Source organism: Salvia hispanica, chromosome 3 (assembly GCF_029641045.1).
Source record: "Salvia hispanica isolate PSC_SH4W2 chromosome 3, Shi_PSC_v1, whole genome shotgun sequence".
NCBI lineage: Eukaryota > Viridiplantae > Streptophyta > Magnoliopsida > Lamiales > Lamiaceae > Salvia > Salvia hispanica.
This window is the reverse complement of record NC_142694.1, coordinates 14,343,323-14,365,028: the sequence shown is the minus strand read 5'-3', so window position 1 is coordinate 14,365,028 and position 21,706 is coordinate 14,343,323. Positions and strand designations below refer to the sequence as shown.

General features: G+C 36.7%; 3 protein-coding genes across 4 annotated transcripts; 1 reads left to right on the top strand and 2 right to left on the bottom strand.

Annotated features, from left to right (window-relative positions):
• Positions 1–1,064: 1,064 nt before the first annotated feature.
• Positions 1,065–6,702, top strand: LOC148930219 (ABC transporter C family member 4-like). Its single transcript, XM_089067848.1, has 10 exons — positions 1,065–3,180; positions 3,321–3,641; positions 3,712–3,798; positions 3,893–4,516; positions 4,607–4,771; positions 4,861–5,155; positions 5,272–5,486; positions 5,609–5,914; positions 5,999–6,062; positions 6,131–6,702. The coding sequence occupies exons 1-10, from the start codon at positions 1,105–1,107 to the stop codon at positions 6,469–6,471; spliced, it is 4,494 nt and encodes a 1,497-aa protein (XP_088923974.1). The 5' UTR covers positions 1,065–1,104; the 3' UTR covers positions 6,472–6,702.
• Positions 6,703–6,744: 42 nt separating this feature from the next.
• Positions 6,745–9,144, bottom strand: LOC125220122 (E3 ubiquitin-protein ligase NLA-like). 2 transcript variants are annotated; one of them, XM_048122258.2, is made up of 6 exons: positions 8,817–9,144; positions 7,714–7,958; positions 7,388–7,645; positions 7,179–7,316; positions 7,046–7,104; positions 6,745–6,958 (listed from the first exon to the last, which is right to left on the bottom strand). In XM_048122258.2, the coding sequence occupies exons 1-6, from the start codon at positions 8,998–9,000 to the stop codon at positions 6,850–6,852; spliced, it is 993 nt and encodes a 330-aa protein (XP_047978215.1). In that variant the 5' UTR covers positions 9,001–9,144; the 3' UTR covers positions 6,745–6,849. The 2 variants fall into 2 exon arrangements, with proteins under 2 accessions (XP_047978215.1, XP_047978216.1); XM_048122259.2 differs by having other exon boundaries at positions 6,745–6,955; positions 8,817–9,140.
• A 5,102-nt stretch (positions 9,145–14,246) lies between these two features.
• On the bottom strand, positions 14,247–16,793 carry LOC125212238 (E3 ubiquitin-protein ligase NLA-like). Its single transcript, XM_048112340.2, has 6 exons — positions 16,399–16,793; positions 15,462–15,706; positions 15,126–15,380; positions 14,828–14,965; positions 14,622–14,680; positions 14,247–14,557 (listed from the first exon to the last, which is right to left on the bottom strand). Exons 1-6 carry the CDS (start codon positions 16,589–16,591, stop codon positions 14,452–14,454), a joined length of 996 nt encoding a protein of 331 aa, XP_047968297.1. The 5' UTR covers positions 16,592–16,793; the 3' UTR covers positions 14,247–14,451.
• Between the last annotated feature and the right edge of the window lie 4,913 nt (positions 16,794–21,706).

Genomic DNA, 21,706 nt, shown 5'->3' with positions numbered 1-21,706 from the left:
TTTTCTTCTAGAGCAAAACTTAGGTTCCATATTTGTATTGCATTTTTTTTTAAAATCCGACTTTGGGAGAGACGCATTAAGGTCATGCGTCTCCTTTTAATGAAACGCACGAGCGTCATGCGTCTTAGGGTAGGACGCATAACCGTCATGCGTCTTTGAATTTTTTTTTTTTTTATTAGAAGACGCATAAGCGTCATGCGTCTTAGGGTAAGACGCATAACCGTCATGCGTCTCTTGGTCGAATTAAACAGACGAGAGCTGAAGCAAAAGCTTCATTCTGCGCAACAGAGGAAGAGAAAAGGGGCAGGCGATTTGTTGGTCGATTTCCGGCGATTTCCTCTTATCTTTCGGTAAATTTTGCGTCTTCTAATAAAAAAAAAAAATATTTCAAAGACGCATGACGGTTATGCGTCTTACCCTAAGACGCATGACGCTCGTGCATTTCATTAAAAGGAGACGCATGACCTTAATGCGTCTCTCCCAAAGTCGGATTTTAAAAAAAATGCAGTACAAATATGGAACCTAAGTTTTGCTCCAGAGGGAAAAAAGAAATACCCCCGTTGAATTTCATTTTTTTTAATTTCTATTCAAATCTATTTTATCTCCCACGCTAATCTCATTTGTCGACCATGCATGAAAATCACAGCTTTTACTGCAAAACCAAAAGAAGGAAAATAACACAATACTCCGTAAACTGTTTTTAATTCTCGAGTTCAATTATTTAATGCTTTTATGCACTCTGTTTTTTTGCAACCGTGACTTTCGAATGTATTTTGCAGTCATCCATTTTCTTTCTCAGATTTTCTTCATACTTAATTCATTGTAAGTGGAAACCACATTTGATAATACATAATTATTTATCTCTTTCAAATTCATGATTCATGTGCTGATTTGGTCCACCACCTGTCTGCTTCAATACCTCAGCAATTTTTCTAAATCTGCTTATTTATTGACTAATTATTCCACACACACACAATCGAATCCGAATAAAAAACTAGGAAATTTGTGTAGTTCATGATATTGAGGCCTAGATTTGAATCTATATTCCAAACTCAATAATCTCTGCTTTCTCAAAGCTATTTGAGACTGGATGTGCCATAAAAAATGTCTTGGATCGCCACACTTTCTTGCTCTAGCTCTGAGGTGCAGTCATCAGGGAGCTCACCTTTGCAATGGCTGAGATTCATCTTTCTCTCTCCATGCCCTCAAAGAGCACTCATATCAGCTGTAGACATCCTTTTCTTGATCGTCTTGCTCTTCTTTGCTGTCCAAAAGCTCTATTCAAGATTCACTGCTACTCGCCACTCAAATGGTGAGATCAGTACTCCTTTGATCAGTAGGAAGACTGATCCTGTTAGAACCAATGTATGGTTCAAGCTCGTCCTGCTCGTCTCGTTGCTGGTTGCACTTGTTTCGTCTGTTTTTTGCGTACATGCTTTAAGCAGGACTGCTGAGTCGGCATGGCAGACCGTGGATGGGTTGTATTGGCTGTTCCAAGCGATTACTTATTTAGTAATTGCTGTTCTTATTATTCACGAGAAGAGATTTCGAGCAACGACACACCCTTCGACTCTCCGAGCATATTGGATTGTGCAGTTTGCTGTTTTGGTGTTGTTCTTTGCTTCTTCTCTCACACGTTTGATATCTTTCCAAGAAAGTGGCTCAGAGTTGAGAGTAGATGACATTGGCTCGATTATCATGTTCCCTTTATCCGTCGTGCTTCTTGCAGCCGGAATCAGAGGGGTGACTGGTGTTGAGGTGGTGAGGGATCATCAGTCAGTGGATTCAGAAACTCATGAGTTTGAAGAAATTTCGGATGACTCTCATGTCACTGGCTATGCTTCAGCTTCCGTTATCTCGAAGATGTTTTGGATTTGGTTGAATCCCCTTTTGAATAAAGGCTACACGGCGCCCCTCAAGCTCGAGGACGTGCCTACCCTCTCACCGGAGCACAAGGCAGAGCGGATGTCGCGTCTCTTCCAAAAGAACTGGCCTAAGCCCGAGGAGAACTCGAAGCACCCTGTTGTGAAGACGCTGGTTCGCTGCTTCTGGAAGCACCTTGCCTTCACTGCCTTCCTCGCACTTCTGAGGCTCTGCGTGATGTACGTTGGGCCCACACTGATCCAAGGGTTCGTTGATTTCACAGCAGGGAAGGCCTCTTCCCCTTATGAGGGATACTACCTCGTGTCTGTTTTGTTAGTTGCTAAATTTGTTGAGGTGTTGAGCTCTCACCAGTTCAACTTCCACACGCAGAAGCTCGGGATGCTTATCCGTTCCACGCTTATTACATCCTTGTATAAGAAGGGGTTGAGGTTGTCTGGCTCAGCAAGACAATCTCATGGGATCGGACAGATTGTGAACTACATGGCTGTCGATGCTCAGCAGCTGTCAGATATGATGCTGCAACTGCATTCGCTGTGGCTTATGCCGATGCAGATGACGGTGGCGTTGGTCATCCTTTACCAGTATCTTGGCACTGCGACTTTGGCCGCACTGGTCGGGCTTTGCTTGGTCATTCTCTTCGTGGTGTTTCGTACCAGGATGAACAACAGGTACCAATTTCAGATCATGAGGAACCGTGACTCGAGAATGAAGGCCACAAACGAAATGTTAAGCTGCATGCGTGTGATCAAGTTCCAGGCTTGGGAGGAACACTTCAACAAGAGGATTCAGTCGTTTCGAGAGACAGAGTATAAATGGCTGTCCACGTTTATGTACTCGGTCGCGGCTAGCATCATCGTGCTGTGGAGCACGCCGGGTGTCATCTCCACGATCACGTTTGGGAGTGCTCTCCTCTTTGGCTTCCCGCTCACTGTTGGCACTGTGTTCACAACAACCTCACTGTTGAAGATGCTGCAAGAGCCGATCCGGGCTTTCCCCCAGTCGATGATCTCGCTGTCGCAGGCCATCATTTCTCTGCAGAGGCTGGATAAGTTCATGACTAGTGCAGAGTTGGTGGATGACACGGTGGAGCGTGTTGAAGGATGCGACAGCAATATTGCTGTGGAGGTTAGAGACGGGACTTTTAGCTGGGATGACGAGAGCAAGGAGGAGGTAGTCAAGAATTTAAATTTTGAGATAAGGAAAGGGGAGCTTTCGGCCATTGTTGGGACGGTCGGATCAGGGAAGTCTTCACTTCTTGCAGCAATTCTTGGTGAGATGTACAAACTATCTGGGAAGGTACAATTCTACTTTGTTTTCGTTATGGCATTATAATGTCTTCTTGTTGTGAGTAAATCTAGCTTTCACGATCATTTGATGCTCGTATATTCTTGGTTGGTCGCTAACATAAGCTAAAAAACTGTGCTTTCTACACATAGGTTAGAGTCTATGGTACCACTGCCTACGTTGCCCAGACTGCGTGGATCCAAAATGAGACGATACAAGAAAACATATTGTTTGGTTTGCCGATGAATGGGGAGAAATACAAGGAAGCTATCAGAGTTTGTTGCTTGGAGAAGGACTTGGAAATGATGGAGTTTGGAGATCAAACTGAGATTGGAGAGCGCGGTATCAATCTGAGTGGCGGCCAGAAGCAACGAATTCAGCTTGCACGAGCCGTTTATCAGGATTGTGATATTTATCTTCTCGATGATGTGTTTAGCGCTGTTGATGCTCACACGGGATCAGCTATTTTCAAGGTACTAAATCTTCTATAATGTACATCGTGGAATAGTAATCGAGCATTTTGGACCCATTTCTATTTTACAGGAATGTGTTAGAGGGATTCTTCGAGACAAGACTGTTATACTTGTTACACACCAAGTCGACTTCTTGCATAATGCTGAGCAGATCCTAGTACGTGGAAAGCTTTTTCATTTACAAATATCGAAACTTCTGTTCTAATGTTATGAATGCAACATTTGAACTCGAATTTGGCTTCTTGAACCAGGTTATGAGAGAAGGCTCCATTGTTCAATCCGGGAAGTACGACAGCCTACTGGATTCTGGACTGGACTTCACGGCATTAGTCGCTGCCCATGAAGCCTCTATGGAACTCGTTGATGTAGAGACAAAAAATGAGGACATAACCTCCCCGAAGGTGAAAACTCAAGGATCTTTCAAACTAAGAGAAGCAAATGGCGAAAGTAACTCTCAAGAGAAATACGAGCATGACAAAGGAAATTCCAAGCTCATCAAGGAGGAAGAAAGAGCCACTGGGAAAGTGAGTTTGGAAGTTTACAAGCTGTATGGCACGGAGTCATTTGGATGGTGGGGGGTCGTGGCCATGCTGTTTTTCTCCGTGGCATGGCAGGGGAGTTTGATGGCAAGTGATTACTGGTTGGCGTATGAAACTTCAGATGCGAACGCTGATTCATTCAGCCCTTCCCTCTTCATCTCTGTATACGCCATCTTTGCAGCAGTCGCCTTTGTTTTCGTCTTCATAAGGAGCATTTTGATTACTGTTATGGGATTAAAGACGTCCCAGATATTCTTCTTGCAGATTCTTCGTAGTATCCTGCTTGCACCTATGTCGTTCTTTGACACAACGCCCTCTGGAAGAATCTTGACTCGGGTAACTAAAATCATGAGAAAACCACAATATTTGAAAGTTTAAGTTTCTTACATTAAGAAACTGATCATCATCTCTTCACTCATCATGCAGGCATCGACCGATCAAACCAACGTTGATATCCTAATACCATTCTTCAGTAGCCTCACCCTTTCGATGTATGTATCTCTGCTCAGCATCATAATCATCACGTGCCAGTATGCTTGGCCGACAATTATCCTCGTGATTCCTCTTGCCTGGCTGAATTTCTGGTACCGGGTAGGCCTTCCTCCTCTCCTCTCGTTGTATTGCATGTTAGTTTTCTTTTATTTAAATTTTGCAAATACACGCTTCTTGTGGTTTTGCAGGGTTATTACCTCTCGACATCTCGCGAATTGACTCGACTTGATTCCATCACAAAAGCGCCGATCATTCATCATTTTTCAGAGAGTATCACTGGCGTCATGACTATCCGCTGCTTTAGGAAGCAGGAGAGCTTCTGTCACGAGAATTTGAATCATGTAAACGGTAATCTGCGAATGGATTTCCACAACAACGGATCCAATGAATGGCTTGGATTCCGTCTGGAACTAATGGGAAGCTTCATCCTCTGCATGTCTGCATTATTCATGACAATTTTACCTAGCAGCGTTATCGCGCCAGGTTTGTTTCACGCCTCAAATCTACATGGTGTTCCTGCATTGGCCTAAGCGTATAAGTTTGATTTTCGACTAGATTAACAATACTGTTACTTCTTTCTATGTGATCTAAATCTGCAGAGAATGTCGGTTTGGCTCTCTCATATGGTTTGTCCCTAAACACGACATTGTTTTTGGCCATATACTCGAGTTGCTTTCTGGAGAATAAAATGGTTTCGGTTGAGAGGATAAAACAGTTCACCATCATACCATCTGAGGCCGAATGGAAGAAAGAGGACTCCACCCCTCCGCCTAACTGGCCATCACGTGGAGACGTTGAGCTCAACAATGTGCAGGTACGCTCATGATTTTCGTTTACTGTAGTCTTTGGAACCTTTTAATGGCAAAACAACTGTGAAGCTGAGTATCTTCTTATGTGAACCTTTCTGATTAAATGGTTGCATCTTGGATGGAGCAGGTTAGGTATCGCCCGGATACGCCTCTGGTTCTCAAGGGTATCAGCCTGAGCATATCCGGGGGCGAAAAGATCGGCATTGTTGGTCGAACAGGAGGTGGGAAATCAACACTGATCCAAGTTTTGTTCAGATTGGTTGAGCCATCTGGTGGGAAGATCAGGATCGATGGCATTGATATCTCGGGACTAGGGCTTCATGATCTGAGGTCTCGCTTCGGAATCATCCCTCAAGAACCGGTTCTTTTTGAAGGAAACGTGAGGAGCAACATCGACCCTACAGGCGTCTACTCAGACGACGAAATTTGGAAGGTAACTTGCTTTTCTATGCAGTAAAAAATGTCGCAGAATCATGAAATGGTTGATCTGATTCTGCCGAAAAATGTTGTTATACAGGGCCTCGAACGCTGTCAGCTTAAGGACGTTGTGTCTTCAAAACCGGGGAAGCTTGATTCATCAGGTAACCGACTCGCATATCACCCCATTAACGTTTGGTTGAGTTACTGATCCACTCGTTATCTGACTCAGTTACTGGCGACGGCGACAACTGGAGTGTCGGGCAGAGGCAGCTACTCTGCCTAGGAAGAGTGATGCTGAAGAAGAGCAGACTTCTGTTCATGGATGAAGCCACTGCGTCCGTTGATTCTCACACGGATGGAGTGATCCAGAAGATTATCCGGGAAGACTTTGCCTCGTGCACCATCATAAGCATCGCGCACAGGATACCAACAGTCATGGACTGTGACCGCGTGCTAGTCATAAATGCAGGGTTGGCCAAGGAGTTCGACAGCCCGGGCCACTTGCTCGAGAGACCATCTCTGTTTGGTGCGCTCGTGCAGGAGTATGCCAACCGGTCAGCCGAGCTGTGACGAGGGAAATCCGCAGTCACGACAGTGATATTACCACGACTACTTAACTTTTATCAAGATTTCATATGTAGATTACATTTTTGGTGTTGGGAGAGAGAGGGGTGTGCAAGATCAACCAACTTTGGCTAAATATGGAGGAAATAAGAGCACAAGGCAGTTGCCAAAACTCATTGTAACTGTTCTTGTAAAAATTTTATGAAAATATATATGGATTGATTATGTTTGAATTCAGAGATACTATTATTAATTCATTGTAACTTCAGGAAATGCTAATTGAGTCAACAATCATCCATTTGGTTGAACTAGATTGGTTTATACATATTAAGACAAGATCACAAAAGGTGGATGTGAAAATAGAACTATTCCATTAAGCTCAGCTCATATCCCTGTGAATAGGCGGCACTGGGACTCCCAATGCTCCTTCGTCTGCTTAACTCTCTCTCGTTTTTCTGCTTTACGTCGTTCTGCCCAATATTCCGGGCAACTGCTGAGATAGAAAGGAAAAAATCAAGGCTGAAAACACTTTGCTTGATTTTGAATAAACCACCAGTTAAGCCAGTTGGAGATTGATTACCTTTTCCTCAATAGAATATGCAGCTCTTCCAAACGCACTGGAGCTTCGTATACTCGGTCCTGAAATCAGTTAAACGCGGCTTTATTACTAAGAATTGCCAGAGGAATGTATGACCAAGGTAAGGGAGCAATACCTCGCGACATATTGCACATTTCTGATCATGGCTAGCTGCCTTGAGACCATCCACGACGCTCACTGAAGCAGCTTTGCACGCGCAAATGTAACAGAACATGTGACCGCAGGCAAGAGAGACAGGGTCAAACAACGTCTCCTGCAGATAACGTTTGACCAGTGGTTAAAACATAGCACAAACACACAAGCATGGAATGTGGTGCAACTCACTAAGCATATGGCACAGGTCAAGTCGATATCAAGCTTAACCGAATCAAAGAGCTCGCAGCACAAAGAGGGCTTCCCGTCGTTCAGCATGAGGGAGCATCCCTCGAACAGTGCAGTGGAGTTTCTTGAGCTGGTAGAATTCGACGCTCTGAGGTTTATATGGAAAGCCATGAGCTCACAGAGCCATGGCGACTGGAGGATCTCGATGTGCTTGCTATGTGCTTGTGACTTGAAAGCTTGGCCTTGCTTGGAGTAGTGAATCTGTAGGAAATATGAGAAAATGTTTAATGATGAGACTTGTGAGATGATTTTATAGAGGTATGAAATACCTTGTCGTATTTCTTGAGTATTTTGCGCATTGCAATGGCGTTGATGATGGCATAGGTGACCAAGTCGCGGCCCTCTTGAGTGAGCTTGATGTGATTCCCTTTGAGCTTGGCTTTGAACCAGATGGCACACCTGCTCAAGCCAGATGAGAGGTGCATCTGCAGCAATCTCCGCGCTCTAGCGTTGAAGAATCCGACTACTGCAGACATTTCCTCAAGAAGGGAAGGGAAGAATGTGCCATCACAAACTGCACAAGTCAGTAAACATACGAGTCCATTTATCTTGTGGCTTTGACGAATTACCTGGTTATGTGTTTTGCTAATATCTATTGAGAATAAATCTCCACCTGACTTAGGTGAAGAATCTATAATGGCCGAGACATATTATAATTAGTAGATTAGCTAGAATAAATATTAAATAATTAGTAGATGTGCTAGAATTCTCTAGGGATGGTAGAGTCGGTTCTTAACACAATTAGAGAGATAAGAGTGTGTGAGTGTGTACGAGAGTTAGTGTGTGAGGTGCATCCTCATAGAGCTAGAGGTGTGTTCTCGGACCTCGGGTGTCTTGTGAGGTGTGTCCTCCAAGAGTCGTAGTGTTGTGTTGGTGTTGCGTACATCATTGTGTTGTGTGTTGATGTTTCGTACACCGTTGTTGAGAATTTAATAAAATTATGTTCGTGTGTGTTTTTATTATTGATCCTGAAGTATTGCTGAAATCCAACAATATCAACATGTGAGCATGCACAAAATTATTTTTTTGGATGTCTAGTCTTACTTTCACTTCTAACTAATTTGCAATATGGGATTAATAAGTCCTAATTTAGGAGTTGTTCATTTTAATGGGAGTAATCAAGTCCTAATTTTAATTGGAATAATCAAGTCCTAAATTTGCACTACTCCCATAATAATACATATATCTTCCGCTTTGAAACAATTATAAGCAAGCAATGATGCACTAATAAGCAATAACACAAAAAGTAAAGCTGTCATCTTTGAGCCAAACATACCCGGATATAACTGAATATTTATCAACTCACAAATTAACAGAATTCCAATAAAATTGACCAAATCTAAACAAAAGTGATGAAAGAGAGATAAGGAACCTGAGCAATGCTGTGGGCAAGTATGATTGTTGAGATTGAGATCAGTAAGAAGAGCAGCATCTAAATGATGAGGCTGTTTTGTGCATCTTTTCAAGATTTTCTTGAGTTTCTTGAAACCAACCCCAGGCAATTTCTTCTTCCCCTGTGCCTTCATGTATTCCTCATATTTCTTGCAGAACTTCATCTTAGATTAAATATATCTATTCCCCTTTCCTCATAATTAATAGTAATACCTTCTCTCTTGATATCTCTGTGAAATGATATATGTATGTATGTATGTATAACTTGAAGAGACTCTCTCTCTGTTTCCAAGAAGAAGAAGAAAATGATGTGAAAATGAGTAATCCCTATATATAGCAATAGCATAGCTTTAGGAAATACATGTGAAATCAGCATTAACTGCGGCTTAATGACGTGTATATGTGTATTAAAGGATATGAATCACCCGAAAAAGTCAATTTCTCCTTCAGAACTTCACGCTAACTCATGCCCAAAATAAGCTTCTCTTTCACACATTTGTGTTATGCTTTTTCTATTTTCTTTTTCTATTATCAAAATATTGTAATTTATTTGGTTTGGTTCAATTTTGATATTGATTTAGTATCTATTATGTTCATAATTTACACACTCAGTCTCACACATAATGTCAAATTCATTTCTCCCTTGGGACTCAATTAATGTATGAGAATCACATTGTCATTATGATTTTGTAATTAAATCATGAAAGTGGTTGACTTCAATATGTTTGACTAATTAATTTTAATAACGAAATCAAAAGGATGGGGATTAACGAGAATAAATCATTATTAACTGGTAGTACAGCCGATTAAAGCATAAAATAAACTAGCAATTAATGACTTTTAATATTTGTCCAAATATAATGATTCAAAAAAGAATCTATAACTAAGTAGAATGGGTAATATGGTAATAGTATTTGAGCATTAAATGGTGACAATTAAATTACTAGCCTCCATAACTTCTATATTTACTAGTAAAATGTTATTAATGGCCTGCCAAAAGGTGGTCACATAGATTTGGCGTACTACATAAGAAAACAAGGATACAGTTATATAATAAATACTTTCTCCATTTGTCATTAATTGTCTTGGTTTTTCATTTTCAGTTGTACGGGAATAACAAGAATTTTATATTCTATTAACTTTTTAAATTTTTGAAAACTCAGTCAAATCAAAGTGTGTTTCTTGTTAAGAGATGAAGGGAGTATGTTACTATGGCGTGGATTCTTTTGAGTAAATAATAGGGATAATATGAAAGAAAAAAGGTCTTCTTAAGCATATTTTGAAAGAAAATCGAAAACTATGCAAAATTATAATATAAAAGAGAGAGAAAAAAATGAAGTAAAACTGTATTCTGGTGTGGAAATCACATGGAAATTGTTGATTCTCTAATTATGCTTTCTACTTGACATGACTTCAACCATAAGCTCTACAATAATGGTGATTTTTTTTCATTTTTATCCATTCATATTTCATACTAAGTGTAATATTTTATTACAAGTATATTATTATTTCTTTATATTTTAGTACAACTTCATAAGTATGCTTAATTTGTCATTTTTATCTATATATGTATATACTACTTACTTTATTACAAATCAGTTTCAGCCGCGCTTGACTAATTCTTGCCTTTTGGTTTAATAGATTAGATATTTTTAAGTTCCCGTGACAATTATTTCGATCTGTGAAATTAACCTAGTTAAAAGTATTAAAGAAATAAGCTAAGAATTTGAATGTCCGCAGTTATATATTTGAGTGAATTAAGATTATACAATTCTCTTCTCATAAATATTGGGAGTATATATGTTTTAAAAGGCCATATTAACAAATGAAATAAAAGTAATCTATTGTGCTGGACTATTCAAAAATTAACGCCCAGTGCTGCTAAAGCCAAGTCAATCAGAAAAGTTCTTTATCTCTAATCACTCTTAAGAAAATATCATATGGAGTGTTAATTGACATTATTCCTTGGTGCAATCTTTGATGACACACTACTTTGTTTTAAAATTAGGTCAACATGAACTAGTCACTGGAAATCACGAATCAAAATTTATTGACTAGCACCTCACAATTAATTATTCTTCTATGATGTAATGATTAAGATATAAAACCAGTTAAAACTGTTGATGTATTTCCTAATTAAACACTAATTTAATTTAAATATCGTTATTTTAGCTAATGTAATTAAACACTAATTAATACAAACTGTTTATTAGCAATGCCTATGTACAGTATGACTACAACACCACTATTTTTTGGCATTCAAATTTCTATGCTACTTTTTTTTATCTAATTATTTATGACACATATATCTCTTTTGAATATGTGTTTTTAAGAAAGTTATAAAATGGTGTTAATTTTATTTTTGTATTATGTGAATGTTTAAAAAACATATAATAGGATATGAGACAATCTGAAAATGAGTATATCCTATAAATAATGGATACAATAGATACAAAATTAATGTTTTCTTGGGCTAAGTGCCTAAGTTTATACTAAAAATTAAAATGTTAAAACGACTATATGTGGGTAGTGGTTGTGGGTTGTTGGAGATCATCATTAAATTACCACTGAGATATATAAAATATAGGGTAATTAATATAACAATCACTTTCTTTCTTTTGAGTGGAAGAAACTAATTACTACTACTCCATATTTAACACACAACCAAAAAAATATTACTAGTATAATTTGCTTCACCCAATAACAGCTAATGTTTGACGCAATGATTATAGTCAGAAACGATTCATGATTAAATAGGCTCGCTCAACTTTCATTCTTTGTGTTAATGTTAACCATGGTAAAGAATGTTAACCATGTTATTGTAATATACATAAATCTAAAAATTAAATTTGTCTAAAAAGGAATCGAAAAGATGGCAAGAAATATATATGGACTCGCATATTTTATTTCAAGATATTTATTCTCTGTAACAATATCTAAAATCATGTTGAAAAATGAAAAAAAAAAAACACGTAGTCCTATAGTTCCACCAATTAGATTAGTTCTCAGTAGATTTTAAGATATTATAAATAGATGTTTGTGTTTTACGGCAACCCTCGATAGTGGGCGTAGAATCTCGAAAACCCACTAGCTATTGTCTACCACTTAATCTAATTCCGACTCAAACAACGATCCTCTTGTTGTGTTCAATTTTTTCGTTTAAAAAAATTAAGAAATATTTCAGTGTAAAATTCAGAATGAGATGGATTCCCATTTTATAAGCCATGGATATTTACGGATAATAGTTTGGAATTGAATTCGTAGCATGTCAACCGTGAAGTGCAAATTATCCCTTATTAGAGCATCTCCGATAAAAAAAGGTATATAAAAAAATATACTCCCTCCGTTCCAAGAAAGATGACCTCTTTCTTTTTGTGTGTTAAATGAAGAGAGTAAAGTAAAGGAATAAAGTAGAGATAAAGGGGTTTCCATTTTAAATAATAGGTCATTTTGGTTGGGACAAACCAAAAAAGAAAGTGGGTCATCTTTAATGGGACGGAGGGAGTACTATTATCTATTTATTTTTTTAAAACGGAAATATATCCATTCAAAAAGTAATAAAATTCTATAAAAAAAAAGTATATAAAAAGATAAATTACTTTTAAAATAAAAAAATAGTATAAGATGCATTCCAAAATACAAAAGTATAATACTTTTCTGAATACCTTCTTTCTTAGAGAATAATTTTTCATGAAAAAAATAAAAATAAAAATATAATAATTATAAGATTTTACTTCCCATTTAACTCTCGCCACTCATAAGAAAATATCTAAAGATATTGGAGTGCAATCATCTTTACTTTTAATTTTGTTTTTTTAATTTTAGATGTATTATTCTCGTGACTACAGATGTCCTCATTCTGCATATGTGCTCATAATTAATCTGTGATTATGGAGATTGTAATGAGTCGAAGCACTAATATTGAAACAAGGCACCAAGTCGATATTTTATAGTATTTTCCACTTTTTTCACCTAGTGCCATCTACATATATACATCGAAGTTTGAACCTTCACTAACATACGGGGTAGATACGAAATTAATAATATCAAGACTTTATTATTAATAAAGTATTATAGTTTATTTCTTATTTTATGTTGAGTTGGTAACATACTAGTACCATGTATAGTCCTCATGATACATCATATAATAAAATATTTTATTCTCAAAATAATTAAAACCATATTTATTGCGAATTGATTGTTAATACAATTTCGGTTGGAAAGAATAGGTACGAGAAGGCCCTTTCACATAAGTGCACCAGAGATAAACACTATCTAATTAAATTTAAGTCGACCGAAATTTTTTAACTATAGTATGAAATGGTTTTTGGGATAAAATGCAATGACTTTCATATATTAATAGATGAAAAAAAAGTGGTAAAAGTAGAACCATAGATCAAAACGATTACGGCAGTATTTTGTTTAATACTATTAAGACAGCATGCATAGTTCATAGTTCATAATTATAACCGAGATATCAAATGATTGAAACAGTTTCTCAGAAATTGGCGTATTTATTGGCTTATTGCGAATTGATTGTTCCGCGCAATATAATTTAGGTGAGAATAGGTGCGAGATAAACACTATCTAAATAGATTTAAGTCGAAAGAATTTTAATTATCAACTATAGTATGCAATGATTTTTTGATAAAATGTACTAATGCCTTTTCTTTATGGAGTAGGAGTATTAAGTGAATGGATACATGACAACAACAAAAAAGTGGTAAAACTATGGTCAAAACGATCACGGCAGTATTTTGTTTAAAATTATACTAATATTTTTTCGATTTTTTGCAAATCTATCTCAAGATTCGTATGAGTCATATAAGGTCCTACCATTATCAAGAATGACTGGATTTATAGTACTCACAAGTGGTGTTCGATTTTCAAGATAAAATAATACCAAGATTTAATATAGGATTGAGTTGTGAGATTATTTTAATCATAAGGGGTTAGCTAAGACTAACTATCTCATGATTATCCATCTAGAATTGAACTGTGAGATTGAATCTCACAAACCAAACACACTACAAATTTAATCTCAGATACTACAATTTTGCAAACCGAACACCCCCGTACTGTTTCTTACTCCCTCCGTCCCACAAAAGATGTCACACCACTTGTGTGACGGCACGAGATTTTAGGAGTTTTTATTTTGTGTGTTAAATGGAGAGAAAATATTGTTTTTATATTCATGTGAGAGAGAACTTTTTCCAAAAATGGAAATGTGACATCTTTTGTGGGACAAACTAAAAAGGAAAGTGTGACATCTTTTGTATGACGGGGGGAGTAGATTTTAGTCCATGTATGACTATACAAGGAAATGTTATCCATTCAATTTTTAGTAAAAGTTGACTTGTAACTTGGTCACTTAAATTTAGAAAATCTCAAGCTACATACAAAAATACAATGAGAGTTAATTGTATGATTATAGTAATGTGGAAATTCAAAGCGTGTTGATGTAATATAACTACAAGTCTACAACTCTACAAGTAAAATGAATTTAAAAAAAATATGCACCATTAACATGTTACATATCCAATGGTTATCAACAAACTTATATACAGCCAAAAAGAAAATGAAAAAATGATAATTACAAGGGAAGGATTGAGAAGTCAAATACCCATAAATCGAGCTGCCTGAGACTGCCAATGCTGCTTTGCCTCCTCAATTCTCTCTGCTTTCTCCATTTTGCGGCGTTCTTCCCAATACTCAGGCCAACTGTCCAAATTAATGGCATCAATCTAATGCCAACGTTGTAATACTAGTAGATTTATGTGTTTACCTTCTTTTCAATAGGATATGCAATTCTTCCAAATTCACAGCAGATTCGTATATTCCCACCTGAGATCAATCAATTCATGAATGTTGGAGAGAGGCAGCCTAGGCATTCTTTTTTATGCAAAGAAAATGACTACTAAACAAGTAACAAACCAAAAACAAAGCCAGAAAACAAGTCGAGGGCAGCCTAGATGTAAGGTTGCAAGTTACCTCACGGCACACTGGACATTTCTTACGCCCGCTAGCTGCCTTGAGCCCGTCCACTACACTCACTGAACTAGCTTTACATGCGCACATGTAGCAAAACAGATGACCGCAGCCAAGAGATACGGGATCAAATAACGTCTCCTGAAGAATAAGGGAAAACAAACTCGTTATTCAAAGTTGGTTCAGAATATGTATGTAAAAGTTGAGATTTACTATTATTGGTGTGTAAACTCACTAAGATCAAGATTTACTAATGCTTTACACATAGTTTTCTTTAGCATCAGTTATCAGATTTACTCACCAAGCATATCGAGCAGGTTAACTCAATGTTGAGCTTGATTGAATCAAAGAGCTCAAATGAGAGAGATGGTTTCATATTGTCGAATATCAGACTGAACCCATCTAATTGTAGAGGAGCACTTCCCATATTTGCTTTAGCCTCTCTTAAATTTATGTGGAGAGCCATAAGTTCATAGAGCCAAGGTGACTGAAGGATCTCAACCCGCATGCTTACAGCACGCGACTTGAAAGCTTGACCTTGCTTAGAATAATGAATCTGTAGTCAAATATAATCAGCAGATAAGATCTCTTGACAATTTATCAAAACAAAATGTGGCAAACTTCAGGTAGGAAGTACCTTATCGTATTTTTGGAGCAATCTGCGCACAGCAATGGTGCTAATCGTAGCATAAGCAATCAGAGTTTCACATTCTTGAATAAGCTCAACATCAGTTCCTAGTAATCTATCTCCCAACCATAGAAAGCACTTGCAGCAACCAGATGGTAGGTGACGATCAAGCAGTGCCTGCGCTCTGCTATTGAAAAATCCAACTACTCCACGGATCTCCTTGAGAAGCGGAGGGAAAAACGTCCCCTCGCACACTAAGTAACCCACCAAAGTTTGCATCAGAAAAGACAAGAGCAAACAAATGGTATGTCACTCATTGTAAAGCAAACACTAAAACAAGGTTACTTCTTTTAGATTCAGCAAGCAACCAACATACATATATAGACATTAGTTACTGTATAAAGATGTCTAAACAAAGCCATTAGCACTTCATTTGAGCAAGAATGAAATATAGTATAACTCTAAATTAGACAGCAACACAATGAGTTAAAGAAGCAATCATAACTCTACTCCAATAAAATTAAAAGCGCACAATACCACAATATCAACCTACATTCCACAACCATACTTAGTAACAAATGTACCAAATCATCCATTTAGTAAGAAACAACAACCCTAATCCAGCCTCTGCCCAAACCAACTATAAGCAACTTTACTAACAAAACAGATCAAAAAGTTGAATTAATGATAGCTACTTGAGGCTCCATAAATCAACACGAACAACCTAAAAAACAAATCAAACTGCAGGATCAAATCAATTATACCACATTTTAAACAGATCTCACTAACTCGAAGCCATTATCACAATTCATGGCAGCAGAAACGGTCGTCATGTTTCAAAAACTCAGTCAACATCGAACTCTATACGAATGAATTGTATATAAACCACGTTTTCACAAAAAAACAAATTACATTGAAAAAACGATAGCTCAATTAAATCAATGACCTGAACAGGGCTGTGAGTCAGCAGAAACCCCGTCCGCATTAGCTTGATCGTCACGAACATCAGCAGTATGTGAATGGAGGAGCTGTTTTCTGCAACTTTCCAAAATATTGTTGAGGCTCCCGCAGCCAATCCGAGGCAATTTCTTCTGCCCCAACCCCTGCATCATCTCCTCGTATTCGTTACAGAACTTCATTATCCCGAATTTGGCATTGATCTCTCCAATTAATCTCTGGTTTTGCTTCTTTCCGTGAAAGTAAACTAATTAGACACAAAACAATTGAGTAAAAAGTGATGAAGATAAGGAGAAAAGAAAGGAAGAAGAGATGCGCGAATGGAGCAGTGGAGGTGACGAAATTAGGAGAGAGAAAAGAGAAGGTGGGATTCCTCGTCACAGTTTTGTGTATTTTACATCAAATGGACTTGTTTTTGGATTTGTTTATATAATACTCCATTTTACATGGAATGTTAGTTATCTGCTTAATTCAATTTCTAATTTTGGGCTATTAATCATTTCTCTACCACGTGAACGTAATTAACATACAATACTGAAACAGAAATTTTATTTTCAAAATTTAAGAAAATAGACCCGGCGTGTTACACTATTGTTGTTTCATTTAAAATAACAACAATACTGAAATATAAATATTATTTAATAATTTAACAAAAATGAACCGGCGTGTTACACTATTGTTTGTTTCATATTATATTACAGTACCTATTATTTGTTTGTTTGTTCCATTTTATATTATAGAAATAACTCACAAGGAGTATAAGAAGCGTGTTACACTAGTATCTGTTTCATTTTATCGTTTTTTTCTTATACTGGAATATAACAAGGCGTGCTACATGTGTCTTCGTTTTAATTTTTTTTTTATAACTCGGATACAAATTGTGGAATTTATGTGTAATTGTAATGTGTCGAATTAATTCAACAAATTTATCAAAATCAGCGGCAGATCTTTGTTGAGAGTCACATCCATTTATTGGAGTGTAGTCATTGTTGATAGTCACATCCATTTATTTAAGAGTGGATATACTTGATTTCCATGCTAATAAGTAATAATCAACATTTTTTTAGTAACTTTATTTTAGACGTGGGTTGAGTTTGAGTAGTCATAAGAATAGCACTAACAAGAATATGCTATTTACGGACCCAAATACTGCATAATACTTATTCGGATGCAACTTGATTGACTATAGAATTGGATAGTGTTAATGACAAATGTAGTTCTTGGAATCACTTTAGTGGCAAAACAGCCTCTTTCAATGTTTGGTTTCATACGTTCATATTGACGTTTTTTTTAAATTGAGATTAGATTGATAAGACGCTCACATATTCCCTCCAATTAGTTGAAAATTCAAGAGCATGTAATATGAAATAGTAGTAATCAAAGTATAATATGTGTCATATTTAATTTTATAGGTAATAATACTCTAAAATCTAAATTAGTTGGAATCGATGTGTGTGCAACTTTTAGAATATATACTTAGAAACATTGGTGTGTCAATAAGTAACATTCTGTCAAAAATCAAAGCAAATCTCAGCCTTGGTTGTGATAATAATATCCGACCTACATTATTACAATAAAAGCGTTACTTTATTAGCCGAGTTACACTATTACATTACACAATCTACATTATTAGACTAAAACACGTTACATTATTAGTCGAGCTACATTATTAGACTGCACAATCTACATTATTAGATGACGCGTGATATAAATTTAACGGTTACATCACAAGACACAATGGCTAAGATTTGCTTTGATTATGATAGAATTTCAATTATTCATTTAATCACATCCGCTTATAAACATGTCAAAATATATTTATTAATTAAAAGTCCTTCCTCTCCTATAACAAAAACACATCCAATACACTAAATTGTGGAGTATTAGTACTTGTTTGATAAATTTTGATAGAATCGAAAAGTTATGATTTATTTGGACTCTTGTAAAAACTTGAAAATGTGCTTTAAAAATCTGATCGGACCGGCAGGTCCGATTGATTCGGCCGCAAACTGACACTATGTCCGATCCGATACGGTTTGCATGAAAAAAACTCTTCACAGTTTAGCCTTTTTGGTTCAGCTGGAAATCGTGAACCAGACAAACCGGTACAAATTATTTTTTACTATAAATTATGGTTAAATGAACATAAATATAAGAGCATCCGCAATAGCAGACGAACGCACGCCCTAGCGACCGGCTAGCGGCTCAGGCGTCGTGTTCGTCCGCTATTGGAGTCGGCGAGTGCGGGTCGGACGAACGGAGTGGACGAGCGGTCGTCCGCGGCGTGAAGGCGTTAGCCGATCGCTCGTCCACTATGGTGCTGACGCGATCGGCTAACAGTCGGCGAGCGGATTATTATTATTATTATTATTATTATTATTATTATTATTATTATTTCCAACTTTATATATACGGCTCGTTGCATTTCATTTCATTTGCATCATTTGCCAAGGGGACTCCCACTAGTGAGACGAGGGACGCGTGTGTGAAACTTGAAGATGTTTTTTTTGTTGGATTAATTTTTTTTTAATTTTGAACTATGTATGTTTTTTTTATGAAATAAAATGGTTGCACTTTATCCGTAAGTGTCAAATTTTAATTACGTATTTGTTAATAATTTGTTTGCTTGGCTAGGGCGTCGGCTAGTCCTAGTGCTAGCCTATTATTAGGCTGTGCAAAGTCCTGATGATGATGATGTGGCAAGAGGTGTTTTTGGTTAGTCTTAGTGCTAGGCTATTGGCTAGTCCGTCTATTGTGGATGCTCTAAGACCACGCCATGGAAGACTCGAACCTGAAACCTTTGGTTTCAGATATTATTTTAACCTCTCTACCGCTATGACCAATTCACACACATCGGTCTTATTGATAATACGGAGAGAAGTGATAGAGATGAAACTTAAAGAAAAGAGAAAAGGAATCTGATAGAAATATGGCTGTAAAATTGAGAAAAAAATAGAGAGAAATTGATATAGAGAGAGTGAGAAATTGATACAAGAGAATGAGATACAGAGAGGCGGCAAATTGTAAAGAAACAATAGATTGATAGACAGAGAGAGGGAGACTGAAATTAAAAAGAAAGGGTGCGAAAAAGTGATGAAGAAAGGCTATCTTATTTTTTTTTAAAAAAACCACTCATTTCTCTGTAATAGCAATGAACCGACCACTCAAAGAAATTGGAAGTAAGGTGACCTAACTCGTCAATAAAATAATTATATACTCCCACCATCCCACTCAAGACGTCCACCTGTAAATAAAATCTTCCTCCTTAATTTTCATTAAAATATTCCATTATATTTTTCTTTACTTACTCCATCTAACAACTCCTCCTAATATCTTATGTTATTCAAGAATGTGGAGTGCAGGGGCGGAGCCAGCATGTCTGGAGCAGGGTCAAATGCCCCCCTCATGCCTTCAACACTATTGTATTTTTATATATAAATTCTCAATTATATTAACAAAATACAATAAACGCTCCTCTCAAATACATAAAAATTTTCTACATAATATATTTTTGCTCCTCTTCAAGTGAAATATCCTAGCTCCGCCCCTGATGGAGTGGACGGAGAGAGTATAATCTATATTTTATTATATCTATATATTTATATAATATTTCGGTCCGATCATTGATTGAACCGATCAGACCAGTTAAACCATGAACCATTAACTTTTTGGGTTCACTTACTAGTCATATTTTTAAAACATTCCTTGAAATGGAGAGCATCCAAAGTTGTGATTTGTTTACACATGCGTTCTCATAAACTGAAGAGATGTGTTATTTTGGTCGGTTGTTGGATGGGAGACTCAGAGGAGGGTGTAATTTGAAAATGAAAATAGTTTGACGTGAAGCCGGTTAATTAAGCTGTTACTATACCACATTCTGGGTTGGGATGAAGAGTTGAAGAGTTGAAGAGTTGAAAGAGGCGGCTCATTCAAATCATTGCGTACAACTTACATACAACCAACACAATATAGAGGCTTTTGCTCACGTTTTCAGGCTTTTTCAACACTGAGCTCCCAAGAAGTCTCATACACTCAGTGGTGGACGCATAAAATTTTGTTAGTAGGGGCTGAATTGTGTGCGTAGAGATAGAGAATTAAGATAAAAAAAAATTAATACATAATCGGACAACCAAATACATAGGTCATTTTTCAATCGTTTTAGTTTATAATGATAGATGATTGTGTATTACCCCTCATATGAATGTAAAACTGTAGAAATTTTGAACCTCCGTGTTATCTGAAAATTAACATCCGTAACAAATACTAGTATAAGATATGCATTAATATTTATAAATAAAACTAGTCTAATGCATAATCAAAATGGTACCGTATATTATCTATAAAATAATATAGAGTACTTGAATCATATTAAATTACAAATGTATTGCATAGCATGTCTTTTGTCATATTTCCAACATAATAGTCACGTATTAATTAAATATGACAAATTAAAAAAAATTAATTTTGCATAAAATTGGAAAAAGAAGAATAAAAGAGAATAATTGAATTATAGATTAAACTCAGTAAACAGTTATTAAATTTGCATCGATGATATGGGAAGAAAATGAATTATGATTCAAAAGAAATTTTTAGTCGGGAAGGAAATATTATTTAATTTAAAATTAACTAACCTTTTTTTAAAACTAAGTAATCAAGAAAATGAATTATGTTTAAAAAGAAACTTTCACACAAAATACACATATTTTAAGGCAATAAAATAAGTGAGACTCCGCATCACTTAAAAGAGATGATAGCTCATCACTTGTTTCAATACAATTATAATATATTAAATTTATTAAAATTGAGTCTTCTTCTTCACGCTGCACAACCGTCATTACTTATTTTCTCTGCAACTTTTTATTTCAGATTCAGTTCAGCCCATCCTACCATTTGATTTTTATAGATTTAGACCTCAGCAACATTGATTTGGCAGGGGCTTATGATAGCTTTCGAAAATTTTAGAAGTAAAAAAAAACAAAAAAAAAAACTTCTTGGGGAGGGCTTAAGCCCCTCACCCCCTCTTACTGTGTCCGCCACTGCATACACTCCACATGATAAACATTGGTGGGTGACGTCTCTAACTGATACTCCCTCGGTCCCCGATTAAGAGTCACACTTTGATTGGATACGAGTTTTAAGAAATGTAAAGAAAAGTTGGTTGAAAAAGTTAGGGAAACGTGTGACCCATTTTTTATATTGATTTTATAATAAAAATATGAGTGAATTAAGTTGGTGGAATATGAGACCTATTTACTATTTATGGTAAGTGTGACTTTTAATTGAGGACGGACTCAAAT

Bases quoted from the DNA above. Each gene is read 5' to 3' on its own strand.
- LOC148930219 (XM_089067848.1), top strand. From the start codon at position 1,105: ATGTCTTGGATCGCCACACTTTCTTGCTCTAGCTCTGAGGTGCAGTCA. The intron at 4,772-4,860 runs GTAGGCCTTCCT...GTGGTTTTGCAG, and splicing joins GGCTGAATTTCTGGTACCGG to GGTTATTACCTCTCGACATC. The intron at 5,915-5,998 runs GTAACTTGCTTT...GTTGTTATACAG, and splicing joins CAGACGACGAAATTTGGAAG to GGCCTCGAACGCTGTCAGCT.
- LOC125220122 (XM_048122258.2), bottom strand. From the start codon at position 9,000: ATGAAGTTCTGCAAGAAATATGAGGAATACATGAAGGCACAGGGGAAG. The intron at 7,959-8,816 runs GTTCCTTATCTC...TGACTTGTGCAG, and splicing joins TTGCCCACAGCATTGCTCAG to TTTGTGATGGCACATTCTTC. The intron at 7,317-7,387 runs GTGAGTTGCACC...CGTTATCTGCAG, and splicing joins TGACCTGTGCCATATGCTTA to GAGACGTTGTTTGACCCTGT.
- LOC125212238 (XM_048112340.2), bottom strand. From the start codon at position 16,591: ATGAAGTTCTGTAACGAATACGAGGAGATGATGCAGGGGTTGGGGCAG. The intron at 15,707-16,398 runs GTCATTGATTTA...TGGGTTACTTAG, and splicing joins TGACTCACAGCCCTGTTCAG to TGTGCGAGGGGACGTTTTTC. The intron at 14,966-15,125 runs GTGAGTAAATCT...CTTATTCTTCAG, and splicing joins TAACCTGCTCGATATGCTTG to GAGACGTTATTTGATCCCGT.